The 23601-nt window shown below is 44.3% G+C and overlaps 3 protein-coding genes across 3 annotated transcripts; 1 reads left to right on the top strand and 2 right to left on the bottom strand.

Annotated features, from left to right (window-relative positions):
• Positions 1-225: 225 nt before the first annotated feature.
• Positions 226-6039, top strand: LOC140360429 (olfactory receptor 1-like). The gene is made up of 2 exons (XM_072445637.1): positions 226-1165; positions 5989-6039. The coding sequence occupies exons 1-2, from the start codon at positions 266-268 to the stop codon at positions 6037-6039; spliced, it is 951 nt and encodes a 316-aa protein (XP_072301738.1). The 5' UTR covers positions 226-265.
• On the bottom strand, positions 3094-4771 carry LOC140360555 (olfactory receptor 2AT4-like). Its single transcript, XM_072445805.1, has 2 exons — positions 4592-4771; positions 3094-4110 (listed from the first exon to the last, which is right to left on the bottom strand). Exon 2 carries the CDS (start codon positions 4079-4081, stop codon positions 3104-3106), a length of 978 nt encoding a protein of 325 aa, XP_072301906.1. The 5' UTR covers positions 4082-4110; positions 4592-4771; the 3' UTR covers positions 3094-3103.
• A 3629-nt stretch (positions 6040-9668) lies between the features above and the next one.
• LOC140360286 (olfactory receptor 2AT4-like) lies at positions 9669-11264 on the bottom strand. Its single transcript, XM_072445496.1, has 2 exons — positions 11159-11264; positions 9669-10685 (listed from the first exon to the last, which is right to left on the bottom strand). Exon 2 carries the CDS (start codon positions 10654-10656, stop codon positions 9679-9681), a length of 978 nt encoding a protein of 325 aa, XP_072301597.1. The 5' UTR covers positions 10657-10685; positions 11159-11264; the 3' UTR covers positions 9669-9678.
• Between the last annotated feature and the right edge of the window lie 12337 nt (positions 11265-23601).

Raw genomic sequence — 23601 nt, forward strand, 5'->3', positions numbered from 1 at the left:
AAAAGGAGATCTCAAATTAATCTCACTGGAATTATAAGTTGGTACATTTAGTAGATTGTTTATCCTATTTTGTCAAAATACATATTTTATATCACAGTTTTCCCCTCCCCTCGCTGCCAGAACAATCACGTGACATCACCTGTCGTCATTCTGAAGTGCAGAGTAGGTCTATATATTAAACACTGTAGAAGTGCCTATGACAGTTCATGTCCTTTGTGTTTGTGTCATCTTATTACACTGTTTGCTGTGCATTAGTCAATTGATTATGAACATAGAAGAGACAAACTCATCTTTTGTTCATCCTGCTTTTTTTTACATTAACGGGTTTTATAACTTTGTACATGGTAGATATTTCTACATTTTCATGTGTTTTATTTATATAATGACTGTTTTGGGAAATGTGTTTCTTCTTCTGGTTATTTTCCTGGTCAGAGCTCTGCACACGCCCAAATACATGATTGTGTTCAACTTGGCAGTGACAGACCTGTGCGGCAGCACGGCTCTCATCCCCAAACTCTTGGACACTTTTCTGTTTGAAAACAGATACATCTCCTATGAAGCCTGCCTTAGTTACATGTTTTTTGTGTTATTTTTCGGCGGCATGCAGTCCTGGACACTTACCCTAATGTCCTTTGACAGGTTTATAGCCATTTGTTTCCCTTTACACTACCAGAGTGTTGTGACTAAACCAGTTGTCTCGGTAATGGTGCTGTTTGTCTGGTTGCTGGCTCTCTTTGTTATTGGAACTGTAGTTGGCCTCGTAAACCGTCTCTCTTTCTGTGCCTCTGTGGTGGTTCAGAGTTTTTATTGTGATCATTCTCCAGTGTACAGTCTCGCATGCAGCAGCACAGCAGTCAATCAGAGGCTTGCCTTGTTTGGTGGGGTCATTATTTTCTTAGTTCCTCTGGCTCTGATTGGGTGCAGTTATTTGAGTATAGCTTTTGCACTAAAAAGGATTACCAATGCAGGAGAGCGTTTCAAAGCCCTAAAAACCTGCACATCCCACTTAATGCTGGTGGCTGTATTTTTTATTCCTCTCACAACCACAAACATAGCTATCTATTTCCCAAACTTTCACCCAAATACTCGAATGATCAACTCTACGTTGACCCACACTGTTTCATCTCTACTGAACCCTTTTATCTTCTCTCTGAAGACTGAAGAGGTGCTAACGGTTATTAAAAAGTTCTGTAGAAGATACAGAGTAGACCATCTAGAAAAAAGAAGTATAAATTATTAATGTATACAATAAAATTAAAAAATACACTATTTTGTTGTTTGTCCATCACACAAGTTTGTAAGCTTTAAACATTCATAGTTTGTGTCTTTAGATAGAAAACATTTAAAAAAAACTGTTTATTTTCACCACAGGTTTAAATAATTCAGCATTGATAACAATATTTTGTTTACGCGCACTTTCCATTTGGGAAAGAGAAACCTTTTTTTTTCTTCGATATTTTGTCATAATTCTGAATTAAATGTATGTGATGCTGGCATATTGGTCCCACTGGCAAATCCCCTTAATGCTATCAAATATTTAATTATATTACCTACCACATAAACAATATGTATTTTTACATAGTTGAACATATTTAGTAATCTCAGTTGTTGTTATCGCTTATGTTATTTCTCATGTGATTCGTTGCGTATATTACACGTCATTTCTTGCACAGTTCAGTCTGGGAACTTTCAACGAGTTAGAGTCTGGTGCCCTCTAGTGTCCCAAAACTCAACACAACATCTTGAGCATATAGTAAGTACTCTATTGCAAACTTTGCTCTCTAATTTTATAATATTATTTTAATTACGTGCTTTTATAGGGGAGTTGCATGTTTTTTAATGCAACTTACAAGTCTACTCTATGTGATTACTCTTAAGCTCAAGTTACCACTAGAGGGAGCTATTTCAACACTTTATTGTGAAACGCAAATGTGGAAGTAATGGCCACTATGTATAAAACTTCTCACTGGTTTTAGACCTGTAATGTAACTAAAACGTACAACTCTTTTAAAAGAATGTCAATGTATAACTAATAATAATCTAATGACACACTCCCCTTTTCATGTAATATGTTTCTTATGAATGCAAAATGTATATTGGTGATAAATACCGGTAATAAAAAAACAATCTCACTTAATTTGCCATTTATTGTTCAGGATATCTCAAAAATATTTTGGGTTTGACAGCTTTATGCAAACACACTTGCAAACACTACATGATTTATTTTGGGAGACGCCCGAGCAGCGTTGTGAATGGGCAAGGTGTTCATTCTGAATCTGAAAGTACAACACAATAAAATAGTTTTTGCTCTAGTTTGAGCAGGTGCTCCATAGATAAGTATTTCAACAACAACAGCCACACAACTCCAAATGCTGATTAACCAAAACAGAGTAATTGGACGGGCAAAAAGTATTACAAAGAGACACTGCAATCATTATTATTACAGCAAACACAGAAACACTTTCACTGGAGCAAAAATGTAAGCACAGCAAGATATTTTCATGAGCAACTATGGTAAACAAACATTATAATCAGATATGTTATTTTTGTCACAATAAATATCCTGTTCAAATGTATCTTCACACCAATAACATGTATATTAAATATATATTTACTGTGTCATGCTTGAAATTAAAAGATCATTTAAACCAGTTTCCATTTACCATTCATCATCATTGGATACATTTACATGGCCAGTACAAATCAGATAACTAGAATAATCAGATGCCCCAAAAATGAGATCTGATTTGTGGTGTTTGTTTTCATGCACAAGATAAATCTCATCATCAAACGTGGATTTTTAGAGTAACTGTTGTATTTAGAAGGAAATGTACAATGATACATAACTTTAATTTTATGATGAAATAATTAACCTCATTTTCCAGTGAATCCATTCAAAATGTAGTCTGAGAGAGAGGGCACAATGAGCCTCTCTCACATACAAGGGTTGCTCTCCTTTTTCACTGGTGACCCCAAAACCCGTCTCTTATCTGGGAACAATTACAATAGTTTTATTGTTAATAAAGATATGCACCAGGATAACAGATATTTAAAAGGGCCAATGCTTCCAAAATACATACATATTCTCATAACATGAATTATTCTAACTTGATGCTCCTGTTGTCCAAATTTTCTGTTTCCTCACAATAGCCTTAATCCTCACTTTGATTTCTTTAGTTTTCAGGGAGTAAACAATCGGATTCAAACAAGGCGGGATACAAGAAGCAAGTGACAAATACAAAACCCGCTGGTCTGGGTTAATCCCTCCAAAATAAAAGCCAAAGATATAAATAATGAAAAGAGGGAGGTAAAATACAGCCACTAGTATGACATGCTCCACACATGTACTTAAGGCTTTGATTCTTCTATTAACAGACTTCATATTAAACACAGTTATTATTATGAAAATGTAAGTCACAACGATGAATATAAATGGTGTTACAAGCACAAGAATTGTTAATAAAGATGCAAAATAAAATTGCACTGTATAATTGTTACAAGAGAGCCTATACACAGGGCTATAGTCACAAAAGTAGCTAAAAACTGTGACAGATTTGCAAAAAGACAGCCAAGTCATTATGCAAACAGCAAAGCCGTTAATTCCAATGGCTATAGACCAAGTTACTGCCACAATACAGGACATGCACTTCAGTGTGTTCACTGAGTTTTGTTGCATAGGAAAGCAAATGGCAACCAACCTGTCATAGGCAAGAATAACCAAAGCAAAGGATTCCAAAGAGCCAAAGGTGTAATAGGTGAACATTTGGACAAAGCAAAGGTTAAATGGTATAAAATTGTCTTTAGCTAGGAATATTTTGATCATACTGGGGATAAGGCATGTATTTATGATTAAGTCAATGACAGCAAGGTTAAACACGGCTAAGAATTTAGGACTGTGCAAAGCGTTGTTGAAGGCGATGACATAAATCACCAGACAATTAAAAAGTACAGTGACAGCATAAACAAAAGCTAAAAAGATAAAATAGACGCTGATAAAAGGTAAAGTCTGAAATCCAATAATGTAAAAACCAGGCGGGTGGATTAAGATGGAGTTGTTCCAAATAGTTTGGAGGTAAGACATAGCTGGAGTCCACTGGTTTCATGTAAAGCCTGAGGAATATAAAAAGGAAATGATTAAGTGCTACAACAAATAAATACATTTTACACAAGGCTGACAAACATTTCTAACTAAAGAATGGCTAAAAATCATCATAACAGTTGGACAGTCAGATCCTAAATTGAAAATCTAAAGTATTTAAAGTGAAACCAATTCTCACAATAAAAAAATATTAAAGAAAGTAGTAAAAATTAGTAGCTGTTGTCATCTTTAGTACTTCATGGTTTATAGTTCATGAATGCACAGTATCGGAAGTATCTGCTAAAAGTGACAAGGTTAAATTAAAAAAGACATCACATTTAAATAAACTGTAGGTGTGTTTACCTTTTGTAATTGAAAAAAATCACAATTCCACAACAATCTAAACTTTTAGATGTTTCCATTACACAATACAACATACAAGGAGAGACATTACAGTGTACAAAAACAAAGTAATGAAAAACTGATGAATGGAGCAAAGAGTATGAACCGTACCTGAGCGTAAAGCAGCGTCTGAACTGCTGCGTGTCTGAACGGTCGAAGCTGGAGTTATACTTTCCCACAAACCTTCAGGGACAAGAATTCCAGCTCATTACAGGAAAGTCTTTGTGAAGCGCTTAATTACTGATTTTCAGGTGCAATAAACAGACAAGTATATTTTAGTGTAAGGACAGGATTTTACATATTTTTAAATGATCTTTATTATATTTAAAGGGCTCTGGAAGCCTTCTCAGTAGATGGAGTTTGATGAATAAAAAAAGATGTGTGACAATGAATTTCAGATCAAATTCATATAATGTAAAATAACTATAAGTGCATGAATATTTATTGGTGAATTATACTCTATATACAGTACAGCAGTACACAGTTCTTAATATGTGATGATCAGAATGGGGAATATTTAAGGTCATGCATCGTCTAACAAGGGGTGGGCAATATTGAAGAAAATGAGATCCTGCAGAAATGCAACATGCATAAATATGAGATTGACAGTGCAGATCCGTGCAGCGTCTGCAGTGATTCAATTCAATTCAATTCAATTTATTTTTGTAAGGCCCAAAATCACAACAACGGTTGCCTCTGTGGGCCACAGTGAGAAATGAATCAACAATGTCTGTGGTGGCGATGGAGTCAAACAATGTCTGTGATGGCGAGGGACGATGTCCCAGAGTCCTCTGTCCTTAGACCCTCCTTCTCGGCCAGGAAAAACTACAAAAAACCTCCTTGGGAAAAGGTAGAAACCTGGAGGAGTTCCAGTGAAGGAGAGATCTGACTCTCACAGACGGACAGACGGACACGAGGGAGACTGGAGCTGGACCCACTCTTCAGGCAGATGAGGGACCGTCTGAGTCGAGCTGGACCCACTCTTCAGGCAGATGAGGGACCGTCCATATGGGGCAGGGACCACTTCACCAGGGGAGGGGCATCTGGGTCCACAGGTCCTCAGGAGTGAGAGAAAGAAAAAGAAGGCGGTGAACAGTTTGCAAGTGGAATTAAACACTAAATATTGTTTGATAGCATAAGTAGTCAGAAGAAGAGGATAGTGCTCAAGCTACCATACTTCCCCCAGCACAGTTGCTCCTAGGGCAGCGTAGCTAAAGCTGTGGGTTTATGTTTCTGTTCCTAACTAGTCTGACCATAAGCGATTTCGAAGAGGAACGTTTTAAGTGGACTTAAATGAAGAGACTGTGTCAGCATATTTAACATGGGTCGGGAGCTGATTCCATAACACTGGAGCTTGGTAGCTAAACGCTCTACCTCCTACAGTACTTTTAGAGACTCTTGGCACCACCAGAAGGCCGGCATTCTGAGAGCGAAGAGCTCTGTTTGGATGATATGGTTCTATAGCATCTTTGAGGTAGGATGGGGCCATGTCATTTATGGCTTTGTAGGTCAAGAGTAGAATTTTGAATTTGATTCTAGACTCGACGAGGAGCCAGTGAAGAGACTTCAGCACTGGCGTAATGTGCTCTCTTCTTTTTGTTCCTGTTAGTAATCTTGCTGCTGCATTTTGAACCAGTTGAAAGCTTTTTATGGAGCTTTTAGGACACTCTGCGAGCAGGGAGTTACAGTAGTCTAATCTAGTCGTTACAAATGCATGGATAAGTTTTTCGGCATCACTTTTAGGCAGGATTCTTCTGATTTTGGCTATGCTGCGCAGATGGAAATAGGCTGTTTTACAAGCTTGATTTATATGCGCTTTAAATGAGAGCTCCTGGTCAAATAAGACTCCAAGGTTTCTTACAGTAGAACTGGAGGCTACACAAACATTGTCCAGTGTGGCTATCTGCTCAGATAGAGAGTCTTGTAGATGCTTAGGGCCAAGCACAATGACCTCGTTTTTTTCAGGGTTAAGAAGCAGGTAGTTAAGTGTCATCCAGGTTTTTATATCCTTCACACAAGCACTAAGTCTGTCTACTTGATCGCTCTGATCAGGTTTCATTGATAAATACAGCTGAGTGTCGTCTGCATAGCAGTGGAAGTTAATGCCATGCTTTCTGATAATGTTGCCTAATGGCAGCATGTAAAGAGTAAACAGAATTGGACCGAGTACCGAACCCTGTGGCACACCGTAAATTACTTTAGAGCAAGGTGAGGAGCTCTGGTTTACATTAACAAATTGGTACCTATCAGATAAATAGGATTTAAACCAGCTGAGGGCTGTTCCTCCAACACCTACATCACATTCTAACCTCTGCAGTAGAATGTTGTGGTCAATGGTGTCAAACGCTGCGCTGAGGTCCAACAGAACCAGGATTGAGACCAGTCCATCGTCAGCGGCTAATAACAAATCATTTGTGACTTTAACTAGTGCAGTTTCAGTGCTGTGGTGAGCTCTGAACCTTGACTGGAAAATTTCAAATAAGTTATTGTCCTGCAGGTGGCGACAAAGCTGTTTTACTACAACTTTTTCAAGGATTTTAGAGATAAAGGGAAGATTTGAAATAGGTCTGTAGTTTACCAATAGGTCGGGATCTAGATTAGGCCTTTTCAAAAGAGGTTTAATGACTGCATGTTTGAAGGACTGTGGAACATAGCCACTTTGGAGTGAAGTATTTATTACATTAAGAATAGGGTCTATAATTAGGGGGAGAATGTCTTTGAGGAGTCTGCTTGGAATGGGGTCTAGGACACAAGTTGAGCTTTTAGAGGACATAATGGCTGAAGTTATCTCTGCTTGATCAACAGCTGTGAACCTTTCTAAGTTTACAGGTGGATTTATATGGGACGTTAGATTTACAGCTTGGGCTAGTTCAGGGCTAATAGCGGGGGTAATTTCATCTAATTTATCTCTGATTGTTTTTATTTTATTGTTAAAAAATAGGAGGAAATCATCAGAGCTGAGTGTAGCTGGGATTGAGGGCTCTACTGCACTGTGACAGTTTGTTAGCCTAGCTACAGTGCTGAAAAGGAATTTAGTGTTACTTTTGTTGACTTCTATTAGATTTGAATAGTATCTGGTTTGGGCCTTACGCAGAGCCTGCTTATAGGACAGCAGGCAACTTTTCCATGCTTTTAGGGATTCTTCTGTGTGAGAGCGACGAAATAATCCCTCTAACTTTCTAACTCTTTGTTTATGTGAACGCAGTTCTTGGTTGTACCATGGGGAGGCGCGCTTTGGCCTAATGACCTTCTGTTTTAACGGCGCGACAACGTCAAGAGCAGACTTCAGAGAATTCATGGTCAAGTCGACACATTGATCACTTAAACTGGGACTAAAGCTGTTCTCAGCAGGATCACATGACATGTCACTGAATATTGGCTCTATTATTTCTTTGAATTTTGAGATAGATTTTTCAGATATTGTCCTTTTCATTATAACTTTATTCTGTGGGGATGGATGATCTTTAAGAATAAACTGAAAGGTAATTAGGAAATGATCTGACAATATAGGGGTTTGAGGGGGGACAATGAGGTCACTACTCTCTGTTCCATACGTTAGGACAAGATCCAGAGTGTGCTTATGACTGTGAGTCGGTTTATTTACATTCTGAGTGAAACCAATGCTGTCTAACAAGGCGCTGAAGGCATTACTGAGAGTGTCATCACTCACGTTCACGTGGATATTAAAGTCTCCAGCTATAACTATTTTATCCCAGGCTAACACTAAGTTTGATATAAAGTCAGAAAACTCTGTTAAAAACTCTGAGTAGGGACCAGGAGGTCGGTAGATAACTATGAACAAAACTCCTTTTTGGTTTTTCATATTTGGACATGTGATTGACAGCATAAGGCTTTCAAATGAGTGAAATGCATTGTTAGTTTTAGGGCTCATGAGTAGGCTTGAGTGTGAGATCACTGCCACACCACCACCTCGGCCTGTGCTCCTGGCAGTCTGAAAGTTAACATGGGTGGGTGGGGTGGACTCATTCAAACATTTAGTCTGACGTAGTCGTCTTGTTGAAGCCACGTTTCAGTTAGAGCTAGAAAATCTATGTTATAGTCACTAATTCATTCATTAACTAAGAGCGATTTGGAGGAAATTGCTCTAATGTTAAGCAGTCCACATTTTACGTGTTTATTCATTTGTATATTTGTGTCATTTGTGATTGTTATTTTCCTTAAGTTATTTGGTCTGACGCCTGAAATAGTTTTTCTGAGATGTGACTTTTTGGCATTATTTGTACGAGGAACACGAGGGACATGCACAGTCTCTATCCGTCTTGAATCTGAACACTTCAGACATGTGGTCACTGTATCGGTTGTGGGCTCATCACCCCGGTCGGCCAGTCCAGAGGCACTGTCGCCCACAATATTTTATGCACAAATCTTCCCTAAACATGCCCACATTAGCGATAGACTTGGCTATTGGCAACACTGAGCAGAGAGAGCAGCGAGTGTGAGACATTACAGTTTATTGAATGGGTACATTAGAGTCATTATAGTGGCATTGACACAGGAGCCGGGGGTCACGGGAGAAGTGGCTCCTGGCACTGCGTCTTGTGCGCTCTTGGAGGGTTTGAAGAGACAGATCCAGCATGCTGCACATAAAGGTCCATGTACAAAGGTACAAACGTGGGAACACAACTTACAAACATGGGAACACGAGAAGGAGCTCGGTAGTAAACAAACAATGTTATTTGGTCACAATAAATACGCTGATCAAATATATCTTTACAACAATTACCTGTGTATTATATATATATATATATATATATATATAATATTTACTGTGCCATGCATGAAATAAAAATGTTGAATTGAAAACATTATGATTTGCAGTAGCCTTATAAACCTGTTTCCATTTACCATTTATCATCATTGGATACATTTACATCGCCAGTAAAAATCAGATAAAATAATTACCGGTAAGCTCGTTTTCCAGTGAATCCATTCAAAATGTAGTTTGAGAGGGACTACAATTTGTGTGTCCGAACCAGGACTGCCAAGTCTCAACGGAACATTCCTGCTTGAATAAAAACAAAATACATAAATGTACACACACAAATAAATAAAGTAAAATCCAATGAGTTCAGGTGACATTGAGTTGTAAAGTTGTAAACTATATGCACCAGGATAACACATATTTAAAAGGGCCAATGCTTCCAAAATACATACATATTCTCATAACATGAATTATTCTAACTTGATGCTCCTCTTGTCCAAATTTTCTGTTTCCTCACAATAGCCTTAATCCTCACTTTGATTTCTTTAGTTTTCAGGGAGTAAACAATCGGATTCAAACAAGGCGGGATACAAGAAGCAAGTGACAAATACAAAACCCGCTGGTCTGGGTTAATCCCTCCAAAATAAAAGCCAAAGATATAAATAATGAAAAGAGGGAGGTAAAATACAGCCACTAGTATGACATGCTCCACACATGTACTTAAGGCTTTGATTCTTCTATTAACAGACTTCATATTAAACACAGTTATTATTATGGAAATGTAAGTCACAACGATGAATATAAATGGTATTACGAGCACAAGAATTGTTGATACAGATGCTGTATAAAAGTGTACTGTATAATTGTTACAAGAGAGCCTATACACAGGGCTATAGTCACAAAAGTAGCTAAAAACTGTGACAGATTTGCAAAAAGACAGCCAAGTCATTATACCAACAGCAAAGCAGTTAATTCCAATGGCTATAGACCAAGTTACTGCCACAATACAGGACATGCACTTCAGTGTGTTCACTGAGTTTTGTTGCATAGGAAAGCAAATGGCAACCAACCTGTCATAGGCAAGAATAACCAAAGCAAAGGATTCCAAAGTGATAAAGGCGTAATAGGTGAACATTTGGACTAAGCAAAGGTTAAATGGTATAAAATTGTCTTTAGCTAGGAATATTTTAATTATACAGGGGATAAGGCATGTATTTATGATTAAGTCAATTATAGCAAGGTTAAACACGGCTAAGAATTTAGGACTGTGCAAAGCGTTGTTGAAGGCGATGACATAAATCACCAGACAATTAAAAAGTACAGTGACAGCATAAACAAAAGCTAAAAAGATAAAATAGACGCTGATAAAAGGTAAAGTCTGAAATCCAATGATGTAAAAACCAGGCGGGTGAATTAAGATGGAGTTGTTCCAAATAGTTTGGAGGTAAGACATAGCTGGAGTCCACTGGTTTCATGTAAAGCCTGAGGAATGTAAAAAGGAAATTGTTAAGTGCTACAACAAATAAATACATTTTACACAAGGCTGACAAACATTTCTAACTAAAGAATGTCTAAAAATCATCATAACAGTTGGACAGTCAGATCCTAAATTGAAAATCTAAAGTATTTAAAGTGAAACCAATTTTCACAATAAAAAAGAAAGTAGTAAAAATTAGTAGCTGTTGTCATCCTTAGTACTTCATGGTTTACAGTTCATGAATGCACAGTATCGGAAGTATCTGCTAAAAGTGACAAGGTTAAATTAAAACAGACATCACATTTAAATAAACAGTAGGTGTGTTTACCTTTTGTAATTGAAAAAAATCACAATTCCACAACAATCTAAACTTTTAGATGTTTCCATTACACAATACAACATACAAGGAGAGACATTACAGTGTACAAAAACAAAGTAATGAAAAACTGATGAATGGAGCAAAGAGTATGGACCGTACCTGAGCGTAAAGCAGCGTCTGAACTGCTGCGTGTCTGAACGGTCGAAGCTGGAGTTATACTTTCCCACAAACCTTCAGGGACAAGAATTTCAGCTCATTACAGGAAGGCCGTGGCTGTATAGCCGCGGCACGGTCAAATAGCCAAGCAGTTTCAGGAGCCGCGGCACGGCCATATGGCCTCATGGCTAACCCTAACCTTACCTTACTTATGCTATCAAACAATATTTATTTTTTAATTCCACTTGCAAACTGTTCACCGCCTTCTTTTTCTTTCTCTCACTCCTGAGGACCTGTGGACCCAGATGTCCCTCTCCTGGTGAAGTTGTCCCTGCCCTGTGTGGACGGTCCCTCATCTGCCTGAGGAGTGGGTCCAGTTCGACTCAGACGGTCCCTCATCTGCCTGAAGAGTGGGTCCAGTTCGCCTCAGTCGGTCCCTCATCTGCCTGAAGAGTGGGTCCAGTTCGCCTCAGTCGGTCCCTCATCTGCCTGAAGAGTGGGTCCAGTTCGCCTCAGTCGGTCCCTCATCTGCCTGAAGAGTGGGTCCAGTTCGCCTCAGTCGGTCCCTTATCTGCCTGAAGAGTGGGTCCAGCTCCAGTCTCCCTCGTGTCCGTCTGTCCGTCTGTGAGAGTCGGATCTCTCCTTCACTGGAACTCCTCCAGGTTTCTACGCTTTTTTCCCAAAGAGTTTTTTTTTGTAGTTTTTCCTGGCCGAGAAGGAGAGTCTAAGGACAGAGGACCCTGGGACATCGTCCCTCGCCACCACAGACATTGTCTGACTCCCTCGCCACCACAGACATTGTCTGACTCCCTCGCCACCACAGACATTGTCTGACTTCATCGCCACCACAGACATTGTTGATTCATTTCTCCCTGTGGCCCCCAGAGGCAACTGTTGTTGTGATTTTGGGCCTTACAAAAATAAATTGATTTGAATTGATTTGATTTAACCCTAACCCCAAGACCTAACCCAGCGCGGTCAAATAGCCCAGCAGTTTCAGCAGCCGCGGCACAACATAACATGGCAGTTTGGCGGCTCTGTAGACCAGGGGTGGGCAAACTACGGCCCGCGGGCCACATCCGGCCTGCAGAGCCTTTCAATCCGGCCCCCCAAGCTTTTCCAAGTAATATTTAAAAAATATATATATTTTTTTTATTTCCTTTTTTTGCCCTCAGGCATCTGTCTGCACTTGTATCCTTAATAAATATGACGTGAAATGAATTAAATAATAGATTCAATAGCCTATATTTGACAGAAAAGTGATATTTTATTTGATATTTAATTTTTGGGATTTTTTTGTTTTCACACCAATGATCGCGAGCCGGCCCTCCGCTACTGGCCTGGATTCAAATATGGCCCTCGGAGGAAAATAATTGCCCACCCCTGCTGTAGACACTCCCTTACAGGAAAGTCTTTGTGAAGCGCTTAATTACTGATTTTCAGGTCCAATAAGGGATCATCTCAAAATGGGTTGAAGCTGAAAAGACATAATATTTTTCATCTTGGGGGGGGGTTGAACCTACATTTTGTCTTTTTGTTGCTTTGAAGCTTCAATACATCGTTGTGGCAGCAATTGTTTTGAAATGCTAAAAAACTCTCTCAGCAACGACCGCGGCCCGTGCGCACGGTGCGTTGTGATCACGGCGGGCAGTGGCCTGTGCGAGGGAGAACCCGCCCCGCTCCCCGCGCTGGCCACGGCGCGCCGTGGACCATGTGGATTGAGTAAACAAACATGTGCGACAGGTGACATTATTTGGAGAATTCATAACTTCTACTGATAAACATACCAAAGGATATTCAGGGACTAAAGGTGAGCAGGGTTTATCAAGCTACTATCGTTCTATCAACGCGTTAACATTTTATGTGAAGCCAGTCTTTCGTCTTTTGAGGGGGGGAGGGGGTCCAGAGAGAGACGAAAAAAATTACGTATTTTCAGCTTCCAACCCATTTTGAGAAGATCCCTAAACAGACAAGTATATTTTAGAGTAAGGACAGGGTTTTACCTTCATTATATTTAAAGGGCTCTGGAAAACTTCTCAGTAGATGGTGTTTGATGAATAAAAAGAGATGTATGACAATGAATTTCAGATCAAATTCATATAATGTAAAATAACTCATAATTATAAGTACATGAATATTTATATCATTATATTATTATTATGTATTATTTATGAATATGGTAAAGTATACACTACAGCAGTACAAAGTTCTTAAATGTGATGATCAGAATGGGGAATATTTAAGGTCATGCATCATCTAACAAGGGGTGGGCAATACTGACAAAAATTAGATCTCATCTCCAGAAATGCAACATGCATAAAGATAGAATATGAGATTGACAGTGCAGACCCGTGCAGCGTCTACAGTGATGTGGTCACTGTATCGGTTGTGGGTCACCACCCCGGTCTGCCAGTCCAGAGGCACTGTCCCCAACCGCCACGCGATGTTGGAGAGACGTGTCAACCAAGACAGTCCTACAACATCCAGAGACATTAGGTATTCAGGGCGGATCTCATCCACCCCCGGATCCCTGCCACTGAGGAGTTTGCGAACAGCCTCAATAACTTCAGCTTGGGTGATGGACGAGTCAGCCTCCGAGTCCTCACTCTATGTTTCCTCTTCGGAAGACGTGACAGTGGGATTAAGGTCTTTCCACCATCCAACAACATCCTCAGTCGAGGTTAGGTGGTCTCCACCTGCACCATAAACGGTGTTGGTGAAGCACTGCCCCCTCTTGAGGCGCCGGACAGTTCTTTGGAGCTGACCGATAGTCCTCCACCATGGCCTCCCCGAACTCATCCCAGCACAGGGTTTTTGCCTCTGCGACAGCACAATCTGCGGCCCGCCTGGCCCGCCGATACCTGTCAACGGCCTCAGGAGTCCTGTAGCGGGAGACTACTGTTCCCAGAATGCATTGCATCTAGGTTGTTGGGACTTCCTGGTATTGGAATAAACGTGCTTCAAGACGTAAGACGCTCGTGTCCCGAGTCTTCTTCATACATGGTGTCAGAAGTGGCGAACTTTCAGTCTCCGCGGCGTTTTCGGAGCAGCACTGTGCGGATAACTTGCAGAAGAAGTTTTCGGCAGTTTTTAGAGCGAAAAATGACCGTTGTGCGGGCGAAAGCAGTCACCAGTGCGAACTAACAGGTGTGTGCGCGCGCAGCCCCATCCACATGTCGGCGGAGGAAGAAGTGCAGAGCGTCAGTACAGTGCATCAGAAAACTCAGATCCTGAACGCGACGACGCCAGGGATTCACAAAGAGAGATGGCGATCACTGTACAAATAACTCCCCCAGAGACATTTGATTTTTCGCGGCCTACAGATTGGCCAAAGTGGATCAGACGTTTTGAAAGGTTTCGTATTGCAACAGCCCTCGACAGCAAACCAGAGGAATATCAGGTGAATTCATTCCTGTATGCAATGGGAGATGCAGCTGACGACGTTTTGGCTGTTTTACCACTGAGTGATGATAACAAAAAGAACTATGGTGCGGTCAAAGCAGCTTTTGATCAACATTATGTGGGAAAACACAACGTCATTTCTGAAAGAGCGTCAACAAGATGGTGAGAGTGCAGAGTCTTTCATCACACATGTACACAAACTTTCAGAAAATTGTGGATTTGAAATGCTTAAAGAGGAACTTATAAGGGACAGAGTTGTAGTTGGCATAAGAGATAAAAGATTGTCAGAGCAACTACAAATGGACACAGAATTAACACTTGCCAAAGCGATTCAGAAGGTCAGGCAGAGTGAAACTGTAAAGAAACAACAGACAATTTTATACAGCAGCGTTGTAGAAGAAAAAGCACTGAACATGGACATTATACAAACAAATAATAAAAGAGGCAAGTCTCAGACATGGCAGAAGAAGGAACAAAATATAACCCAGCCAAATGAAAAAGAGTGTAGTCGCTGTGGACGAAAGAATAAGCACTCATGGAAAGATTGCCCAGCTAAAGAGGCACAGTGTCGTAAATGACAGAAAAAAGGACATTTTGCGGTAGCTTGTCGTAGTGAAGCGGCAGGTTTACGTGAAGTAACTGAAAATCTAAGTAATACAGATAGTGAAGAGCTTGTGTTCTTAGGGGAAATAGGAACAAACAGGTCAGAACCCTGGGTTCAAAAGGTCAAGTTAAATGGGGAAAATGTTGAGTTTAAACTTGACACAGGGGCAGATGTTACATCTATTCCAGAGAGACTGTACAGGCCAGACAGGGACGGAAAGCTGCAGAAGCCTACAAAGAAACTACTAGGGCCAGGCAGTTACCCTCTTAAAGTTAGAGGCTGCTTTGGGGCACAGTTGGTAGTAAAAGGGCGCACTACGTCACAAGATGTCTATCTGGTGTCAGGTCTAGTACAGCCATTGTTAAGTAGACCAGCGTGTGAGGCTTTAGGACTGGTGTACAGAGTAGACATAGTCAGTGAAACTGAGACAGATTTCAGATCAGCTTACCCCGATGTGTTTAAGGGTTTAGGCAAGCTGAAAGAGCCGTATCGCATAGAGCTAGAGCAGGGTGCCATACCTGTGGCCCTGTCTGCCCCGCGACGTGTCCCCCTTCCCCTCAGAGATGCAGTTAGAACAGAGCTGCTCAGAATGGAAGAAATGGGAGTTATTTCAAAAGTAACTGAGCCAACTGAGTGGTGTTCAGGCATTGTGGTGATTCCTAGACCGGCAAAGAAGCCCCCCAGAATATGTGTGGACCTCACACCCCTGAACACAGTAGTAAAAAGGGAACGTCACATTCTCCCAGCAGTGGATCAAACATTAACTATGATGAAAGACGCTAAAGTGTTTACAAAGCTCGATGCTCGTTCCGGATTTTGGCAAATCCCTCTCACGCCAGAGTCAAGGCCTCTCACAACTTTCATTACACCTTTTGGGAGGTTTCATTTCAATAGACTTCCCTTCGGCATAGCATCAGCACCTGAACATTTCCAAAGGAGAATGTCACAGATGCTGGAGGACTTCGATGGTGTGATCTGTCATGCCGACTATGTGATGGTGTACGGCAGGGACAGACAGGAGCACGACCAGAGACTGCATTGTGTGCTTAAAAATTTCAAAAAGAAGATCTCACACTTAACGAGAAATGTGAGTTTGCAAAAAGTGAAATCATTTTTGTGGGACACAAAGTTTCTGCAAAAGGCATCGAGGCGGATCCAGACAAGGTAAAAGCAATCCAGCAGCTGCCACAGCCCCAAAGTGTGGAGGACGTGCGCCGTCTCTTGGGCATGACTAACTATCTTGCCAAGTTCATGCCGCAGTTAGCCACAGTCACCACACCGCTTAAGGAGCTGCAGAAAGAGAGAAACGAGTGGATTTGGGCACAGCCGCAGGAAACAGCGTTTTAGAGAATAAAAGAAATCTTAAGTTCCCCGGAAGTGCTCGCTCAGCACTCCAATAATGCAGACACAAGAGTTGCTGTGGATGCATCGCCATACGGTATTGGAGCCGTACTCTCTCAGAAACAGTCGGACGGTTTGTGGCGGCCGGTGACCTACATTTCAAGAGGACTAACCGACACAGAGAGACGCTATGCCCAAATAGAAAAGGAGGCACTCGCTGCAACATGGGCATCTGAAAGACTTTCTTCTTACCTCTTGGGACTACGGTTCACACTGATTACGGACCACAAGCCTTTGGTCCCTCTTCTGAGCACAAGAGGCCTGGATGACCTACCTCCACGCATCCTGAGATTCCGCCTCAGGCTGCTACGATTCTCATTCAACATTGTCTGTCATGTGCCTGGAAAAAACCTCATCACCGCTGATGCCCTGTCACGAGCTCCTCTGGCGGGTCCGCCGTCATTAAGTGACCTCCAGTTGGAGAAAGAGGTAGAGGTTTTTGTGGACTATGTAGTGTCTCAAATCCCAGCCACAGAAAAAAGGCTGGTTGAGCTAAAGGCAGCACAGGAAGTAGACAAACTGTGTAAAAAAGTAACTGATTATTGTTTGACAGAGTGGCCAGAAAAATGTAAACTAGATCCAGAAGTAAAAGGGGTCTGGCAACACAGAATGGACTTTCATGTAGCTCAGGGTCTTCTCATGAAAGGGGAGAGACTTGTGATACCACCTTCAATGGGAGCGGACATTATTCAACGTCTGCATGAAGGACACCAGGACATTTCAAAGTGCAGGGCCAGAGCAAAACAGGCCGTTTGGTGGCCTGGCATCTCAGCACAAATAGGCCAAATGGTGGAAAATTGTGAAACATGTCAGAAACACAGGTTACAGAATCTTGCCAACACCTGTTCCCGACCGCCCATGGCAGAAGGTTGGCATGGATCTGTTTGAATGGTCAAAGAAGCAGTATCTTCTTCTTGTTGACTTTTTCTCCAGATACATTGAAATAGTTGAACTCAAACACACAACAGCAGAAGTTACTATTAAAGCTGTCAAAGAGACTTTTGCAAGACAGGGAGTTTCAGAGACTGTGTTTTCAGATAATGGGCCGCAGTTTTCGTCAGAGCAGTTCAGACAGTTTGCACTAGGAGGAGGACTCGCACTAGGAGGTGCGAGTAGAACAACGGAGTTCCTGGTCGGTGCACTGTCCAGTACCTCTCCCAAGAACTCCAAGAAGGTCGGGTACTCTGCACTGCTGTTCGGCCCGTACACAACAGTGAGAGACCTGTCCCCCACCCGAAGGTTTAGGGACGCGACCCTCTCGTTCACTGGGTGAACGCCAACACGTGGCGACTGAGCTGAGGGCCTATAAGCAAGCCCACACCAGCCCGCTGCCTCTCCCCGCGGGCAACACCAGAGAAGTGGAGCGTCCAGCCCCTCTCGAGGAGATGGGTTCCAGAGCCCAAACTGTGCATGGTAAGTAAGTGAGTACGTTTTATGTATATTGGTATTAAATTATACTAAAACTATCTCACTTACTTCACCCTCTATTGTTCAGGATGTGTCAAAGAATTTTGGGTACGACAGCCTTATACAGACACATGATTTATTTTGGGAAACCCCGAGCAGCATTGTACGGAGCCCACCAAGTACTGTTGGCACATTTAAAAAAATAAGCTCCCAAGTATGTAAGTCGCGCTTCCGCTTTCCCGTCAGTCAGGATCGTGAATCGTGAAAGTCTACATGCATGCGCATCATCTGAGCTAACGCAGAAGAGCGCCTGGAGCATCTGATCTGAAGTATGGTTAATGTGAATCATTTTATTTAGGCTACATAAGTTAAAATGATTGAGATCTCAAACTGTCATCACTGTAGCCTGTATATGTCCAACTGTTTGTAACTCTGTTTGTTAAAATATTAGAAAAAAAGGAGCAATACATTCTGCGTCATTTTCTCGATGTATCCAAATGGGTCTCCAAAGGGCATGGAGCGGCACCACAGTGACCACTGGCCAAACCGTTTATCTACATGTTGCTCTTTAGCAGTTCAGGGCTGCAAACGATGTTATTATCTGTTTCTAACACTTGTGTGTGCTGGACCTTTATATGGAGCACACTGGATCACAGCAACATACATGTATAGGGCACAATAGCATTATTTATTTTGCTATACAGATAAACGATAGTCCCTCTCCTTGAACCGACACCTTAACGTGGTGGAGGGGTTTGAGTGCCCGAATGATCCCGGGAGCTATGTTGTCGGGGGCTTCAAGCCCCTGGTAGGGTCTCCCAAGGCAAACAGGTCCTAGGTGACGGGTCAGACAAAGATCGGTTCAGAAGCCTCTTATGATGACGACAAAAGCAAGGCCGTTTACATCGCCCGGATCGGCGTCACCGGGGCCCCATCCTGGAGCCAGGCCTGGGATGGGTGCTCCATGGCGAGCACCTGGTGGCCGGGTCTTACCCCACGGGGCCCGGCCGGGCACAGCCCGAAAGAGCGACGTGGGGCCGCCCTCCCGTGGGCCTACAACCCGCAGGAGGATCCATAAGGGGCCGGTGCAGAGAGACAGAGAGATCTGGGCGGCAGTTGACGGCAGGGGCCTCGGCGACCAGATCTCCAGACACAGAGACTAACTCTGGGGACATGGAATGTCACCTCGCTGGGGGGGAAAGAGCCTGAGCTTGTGCAGGAGGTTGAGCAATACGACTAGATACAGTCGGCCTCACCTCCACGCACAGTTTGGGCTCTGGAACCCATCTCCTCGAGAGGGGCTGGACGCTCCACTTCTCTGGTGTTGCCAGCGGGGAGAGGCGGCGGGCTGGTATGGGTTTGCTTATAAGATAAGATAAGATATTCCTTTATTGTCCCACATGGGGAAATTTCATTGGTGCAACGCAGGTAGATACAGAGGTAGATACAGAAGAACAGATCACTTATAGGAAGTCTGAAAAACACTTTCAGTAGAAGATCTCCTATAAATAAATAAAAACTCCCATAGACAAATAAATAAATAAATACCATTTCATGTGATCCCGACAGTAATTGCACATGAATATGTGTCACGACAGCACATAGATTGCACATGAATTTCACAGTAATTGCACATGAATTCCAACAGCAATTGCACATACGACAGAATTGCAAATCAGTATTAGGTTAGGTCAGTATTGCGACGGGATAACGTGACGATCTCCGGGTAAGACGACTGTTCTCCGCAGTTTCATTAGTTCCTCCTTTGTGTAAACGCAGTACGGCGCCGGGCGGGGGGCGGGGCCGGAGCCGGGGGACTCAGAGCCAAGACACATCGCAACGACACGACGAAAACACTCAATCCAGCCGAATAAAGTCAAAACAAGTTAATTTAAAGCGATTCCAGTGCGTGTCCCGATCGTTCGTTAAGTTCCTCTTTCATATAAACGTGTATATAAACGTGTACCAACGACACGGCGTACTTTAGCGGCGGCGGGGGGGGCTGGTGGGCTCGCTCGGAGCTAGCTCACGTCACAACAACACAACGAACGCAACGAAAAACGCTCAAATCCAGCCGAAAAAAGTCAAAAACAGTTGAATTAAAAAACTATTCCAGCGCGTGTCCCTATCGTACAGTAAAATAGAAAAAATATACTAACTATATTTACAAAATATAGGAGATGAAGCACAATAAGTGTGAGAAAGAAGAGAGAGCGTTTACAGCCCCTCAGCTCAACCGCCACGTGTTGGAGTTTACCCCAGTAAACGAGAGGGTCGCGTCCCTCCGCCTTCGGGTGAGGGACAGGTCTCTCACTGTTGTGGCGGCCTACGGGCCGAACAGCAGTGCAGAGTACCCGGCCTTCTTGGTGTCCTTGGGAGGGGTACTGGACAGTGCACCGACCGGGGACTCCGTTGTTCTACTGGGGGACTTCAACGCCCACGTGGGCAATGACAGTGACACCTGGAGAGGGGTGATCGGGAAGAACGGCTTCCCCGATCTGAACCCGAGCGGTGTTCAGTTATTGGACTTCTGTGCTAGCCACGGATTGTCCATAACGAACACCATGTTCAAGCACAAGGGTGTCCATCAGTGCACATGGCACCAGGACACCCTAGGCCGGAGGTCTATGATCGACTTTGTTTTTGTGTCATCTGACCTCCGGCCGCGTGTCTTGGACACTCGGGTGAAGAGAGGGGCAGAGTTGTCAACCGATCACCACCTGGTGGTGAGTTGGATCCGCTGGCGGAGGAGGAAGCCGGACAGACTTGGCAGACCCAAGCGCATTGTGAGGGTCTGTTGGCAACGTCTAGTGGAGCCCTCTGTCAGTAGGGTATTCAACTCGCACCTCCGGGAGAGCTTCTCCCATGTCCCGGGGGAGGCTGGGGACATTGAGTCCGAGTGGACCATGTTCTCCGCCTCCATTGTTGATGCGGCTGCTCGGAGCTGTGGTCGCAAGGTCTCTGGTGCCTGTCGTGGCGGCAACACCCGAACCCGGTGGTGGACACCGGAAGTAAGGGATGCCGTCAGACTGAAGAAGGAGGCCTATCAGGCCACTCTGGCTTGTAGGTCTCCGGAGGTCATCGACAGGTATCGGCAGGCCAAGCGAGCCGTGGCTCGTGCTGTCGCAGAGGCAAAAACCCGGGCCTGGGAGGAGTTCGGGGAGGCCATGGAGGAGGACTATCGGTCGGCACCAAAGAAATTCTGGCAAACCGTCCGGCGCCTCAGGAGGGGGAAGCAGTGTCTCACCAACACCGTTTACGGTGCGGGTGGAGGCCTGCTGACCTCGACTGGGGATGTCGTCGGACGGTGGAAGGAATACTTTGAGGATCTCATTAATCTCATTAAAAACGTCTTCCAAAGAGGAAGTAGAGACCGGGGACTCGGAGGCTGGCTCATCCATCACCTGAAGCTGAAGTCACTGAGGTTGTTCGCAAACTCCTCGGTGGCAGGGCTCCGGGGGTGGATGAGATCCGCCTTGAGTACCTAAAGTATCTGGATGTTGTAGGACTGTCTAGGTTGACACGTCTCTGCAACATCGCGTGGCGGTCGGGGACCGTGCCTCTGGACTAGCAGACCGGGGTGGTGGTCCCTATATTCAAGAAGGGGGACCGGAGGGTGTGTTCCAACTACAGAGGGATCACACTCCTCAGCCTCCCGGGTATGGAGAGGAGAATCCGACCGATAGTCGAACCTCGGATTCAGGAGGAGCAGAGTGGTTTTCGTCCCGGTCGTGGAACACTGGACCAGCTCTATACTCTCCATCGGGTGCTCGAGGGTTCATGGGAGTTTGCCCAACCAGTCCACATGTGCTTTGTGGATCTGGAGAAGGCTTTCGACCGTGTCCCTCGGGGTGTCCTTTGGGGGGTGCTCCGGGAGTACAGGGTCCAGGGCCCTTTGCTCAGGGCTGTCCGGTCCCTGTATGACCGGAGCAGGAGCTGTGTTCGCATTGCCGGCAGTAAGTCAGACCAGTTCCCAGTGCATGTTGGACTCCGCCAGGGCTGCCCTTTGTCACCGGTTCTGTTCATAATTTTTATGGACAGAATTTCTAGGCGCAGTCAGGGGTCGGAGGGTGTCCGGTTTGGGGACCACAGGATCTCATCTCTGCTGTTTGCAGACGATGTTGTCCTGATGGCTCCATCAAACCCGGACCTGCAACATGCACTGGGACGGTTTGCAGCCGAGTGTGAAGCGGCTGGGATGAGAATCAGCACCTCCAAATCCGAGGCCATGGTTCACGACCGGAAAAAGGTGGCTTGCCCTCTTCAGGTGGGTGGGGAGTCCTTGCCCCAAGTGGAGGAGTTCAAGTCTCTCGGGGTCTTATTCACGAGTGAGGGAAGGATGGAGCGTGAGATCGACAGGCGTATCGGTGCAGCGGCTGCAGTGATGCAGTCGCTGCATCGGACAGTTGTGGTGAAGAGGGAGCTGAGCCGAAAGGCAAAGCTCTCTATTTACCGGTCGGTCTACGTTCCTACCCTCACCTATGGTCATGAGCTTTGGGTAGTGACCGAAAGAACAAGATCGCGGATACAAGCGGTCGAAATGAGTTTCCTCCGCCGTGTGGCTGGGCGCTCCCTTAGAGATAAGGTGAGGAGCTCGGTCACACGGGGGGAGCTCGGAGTAGAGCTGCTGCTCCTCCACGTCGAGAGGAGCCAGCTGAGGTGGCTCGGGCATCTGGTCCGGATGCCTCCTGGGCGCCTCCCACCGGGAAGAGGCCCCAGGGAAGACCCAGGACACGCTGGAGAGACTATGTCTCTAGGCTGGCCTGGGAACGCCTAGGGATCCCCCCAGAAGAGTTAGAGGAAGTGTCTGGGGAGAAGGAAGTATGGGAGTCCTTACTCAGACTGCTGCCCCCGCGATCCGGCCCCAGATAAAGCGGCAGAAGATGGATGGATGGATAAACGATAGTCAAATGTCCCATGGTGACACGCACTGAAGGATTGACGGCATCTTCTCCACGACACACCGTGTGAAGCTGTGAGCTCCCTCTGCCACAGGTGAGGCACGTTTACCCAAGCCTCTCGGCTCCTCTGGCTGTCACCTTTAGGTCGAACTGGGTCAACATGGCTTCAGTGACTTTTCCCCTTCAGTGTTGGCAATGCCCTTCTCTGTGTCGCTATGAGAGTAGCTGCTTTGCTCTTGAAAATCTGCAGTGATGTGTGTGTCAACCAGCGCGCTCTCAGGCAGATATGAAGCCTGCTTAAATTCAGCCTGGAAGACCTAACTCCACCCATCTACATCAAGGCGACCTGCTCCCCAGCTCAACCATCGCACCCAGTCTGGCCTGTCCGTCTGTGAGAGTTCAGATCCCTTCTTTACCACGGAACTCCTCCAGGTTACTACTTTTTCCCATGGAAGTTTTTGTAGTTTTTCCTGGCCGAGAGGGAGGGTCTAAGGACAGACATCGCCCCTCGCACCTTGCTCCCCATCTTCAATCAACGCACCCAAGTCACTCCTCCCCGTGGCACGTCGCACCTCTGCTCCCAATCAGCGCACAGCCGGTCCGACATTAACCCTCACTCAGTTGGCTCGGCCGCTCCAGACGTACTGCGACCCACCACCTCCCCTCCTCCTCCTCTGCATCCCTCTCATCCTAATCATCTACCCTTTCTCCATATCTACCACCACAAGTCT

Source organism: Eucyclogobius newberryi, unplaced genomic scaffold (genome assembly GCF_026437365.1).
Source record: "Eucyclogobius newberryi isolate DKJ021-1_F unplaced genomic scaffold, fEucNew1.0.hap1 SCAF_15, whole genome shotgun sequence".
Lineage (NCBI taxonomy): Eukaryota > Metazoa > Chordata > Actinopteri > Gobiiformes > Gobiidae > Eucyclogobius > Eucyclogobius newberryi.

What these genes read in the sequence shown, in the direction of transcription:
- LOC140360429 (XM_072445637.1), top strand. Translation starts at nt 266, where the DNA reads ATGAACATAGAAGAGACAAACTCATCTTTTGTTCATCCTGCTTTTTTT. An exon ending in TCTCTCTGAAGACTGAAGAG is followed by an intron (nt 1,166 to 5,988) that starts GTGCTAACGGTT and finishes ATGGCTTTGTAG; the next exon opens with GTCAAGAGTAGAATTTTGAA.
- LOC140360555 (XM_072445805.1), bottom strand. Translation starts at nt 4,081, where the DNA reads ATGTCTTACCTCCAAACTATTTGGAACAACTCCATCTTAATCCACCCG.
- LOC140360286 (XM_072445496.1), bottom strand. Translation starts at nt 10,656, where the DNA reads ATGTCTTACCTCCAAACTATTTGGAACAACTCCATCTTAATTCACCCG.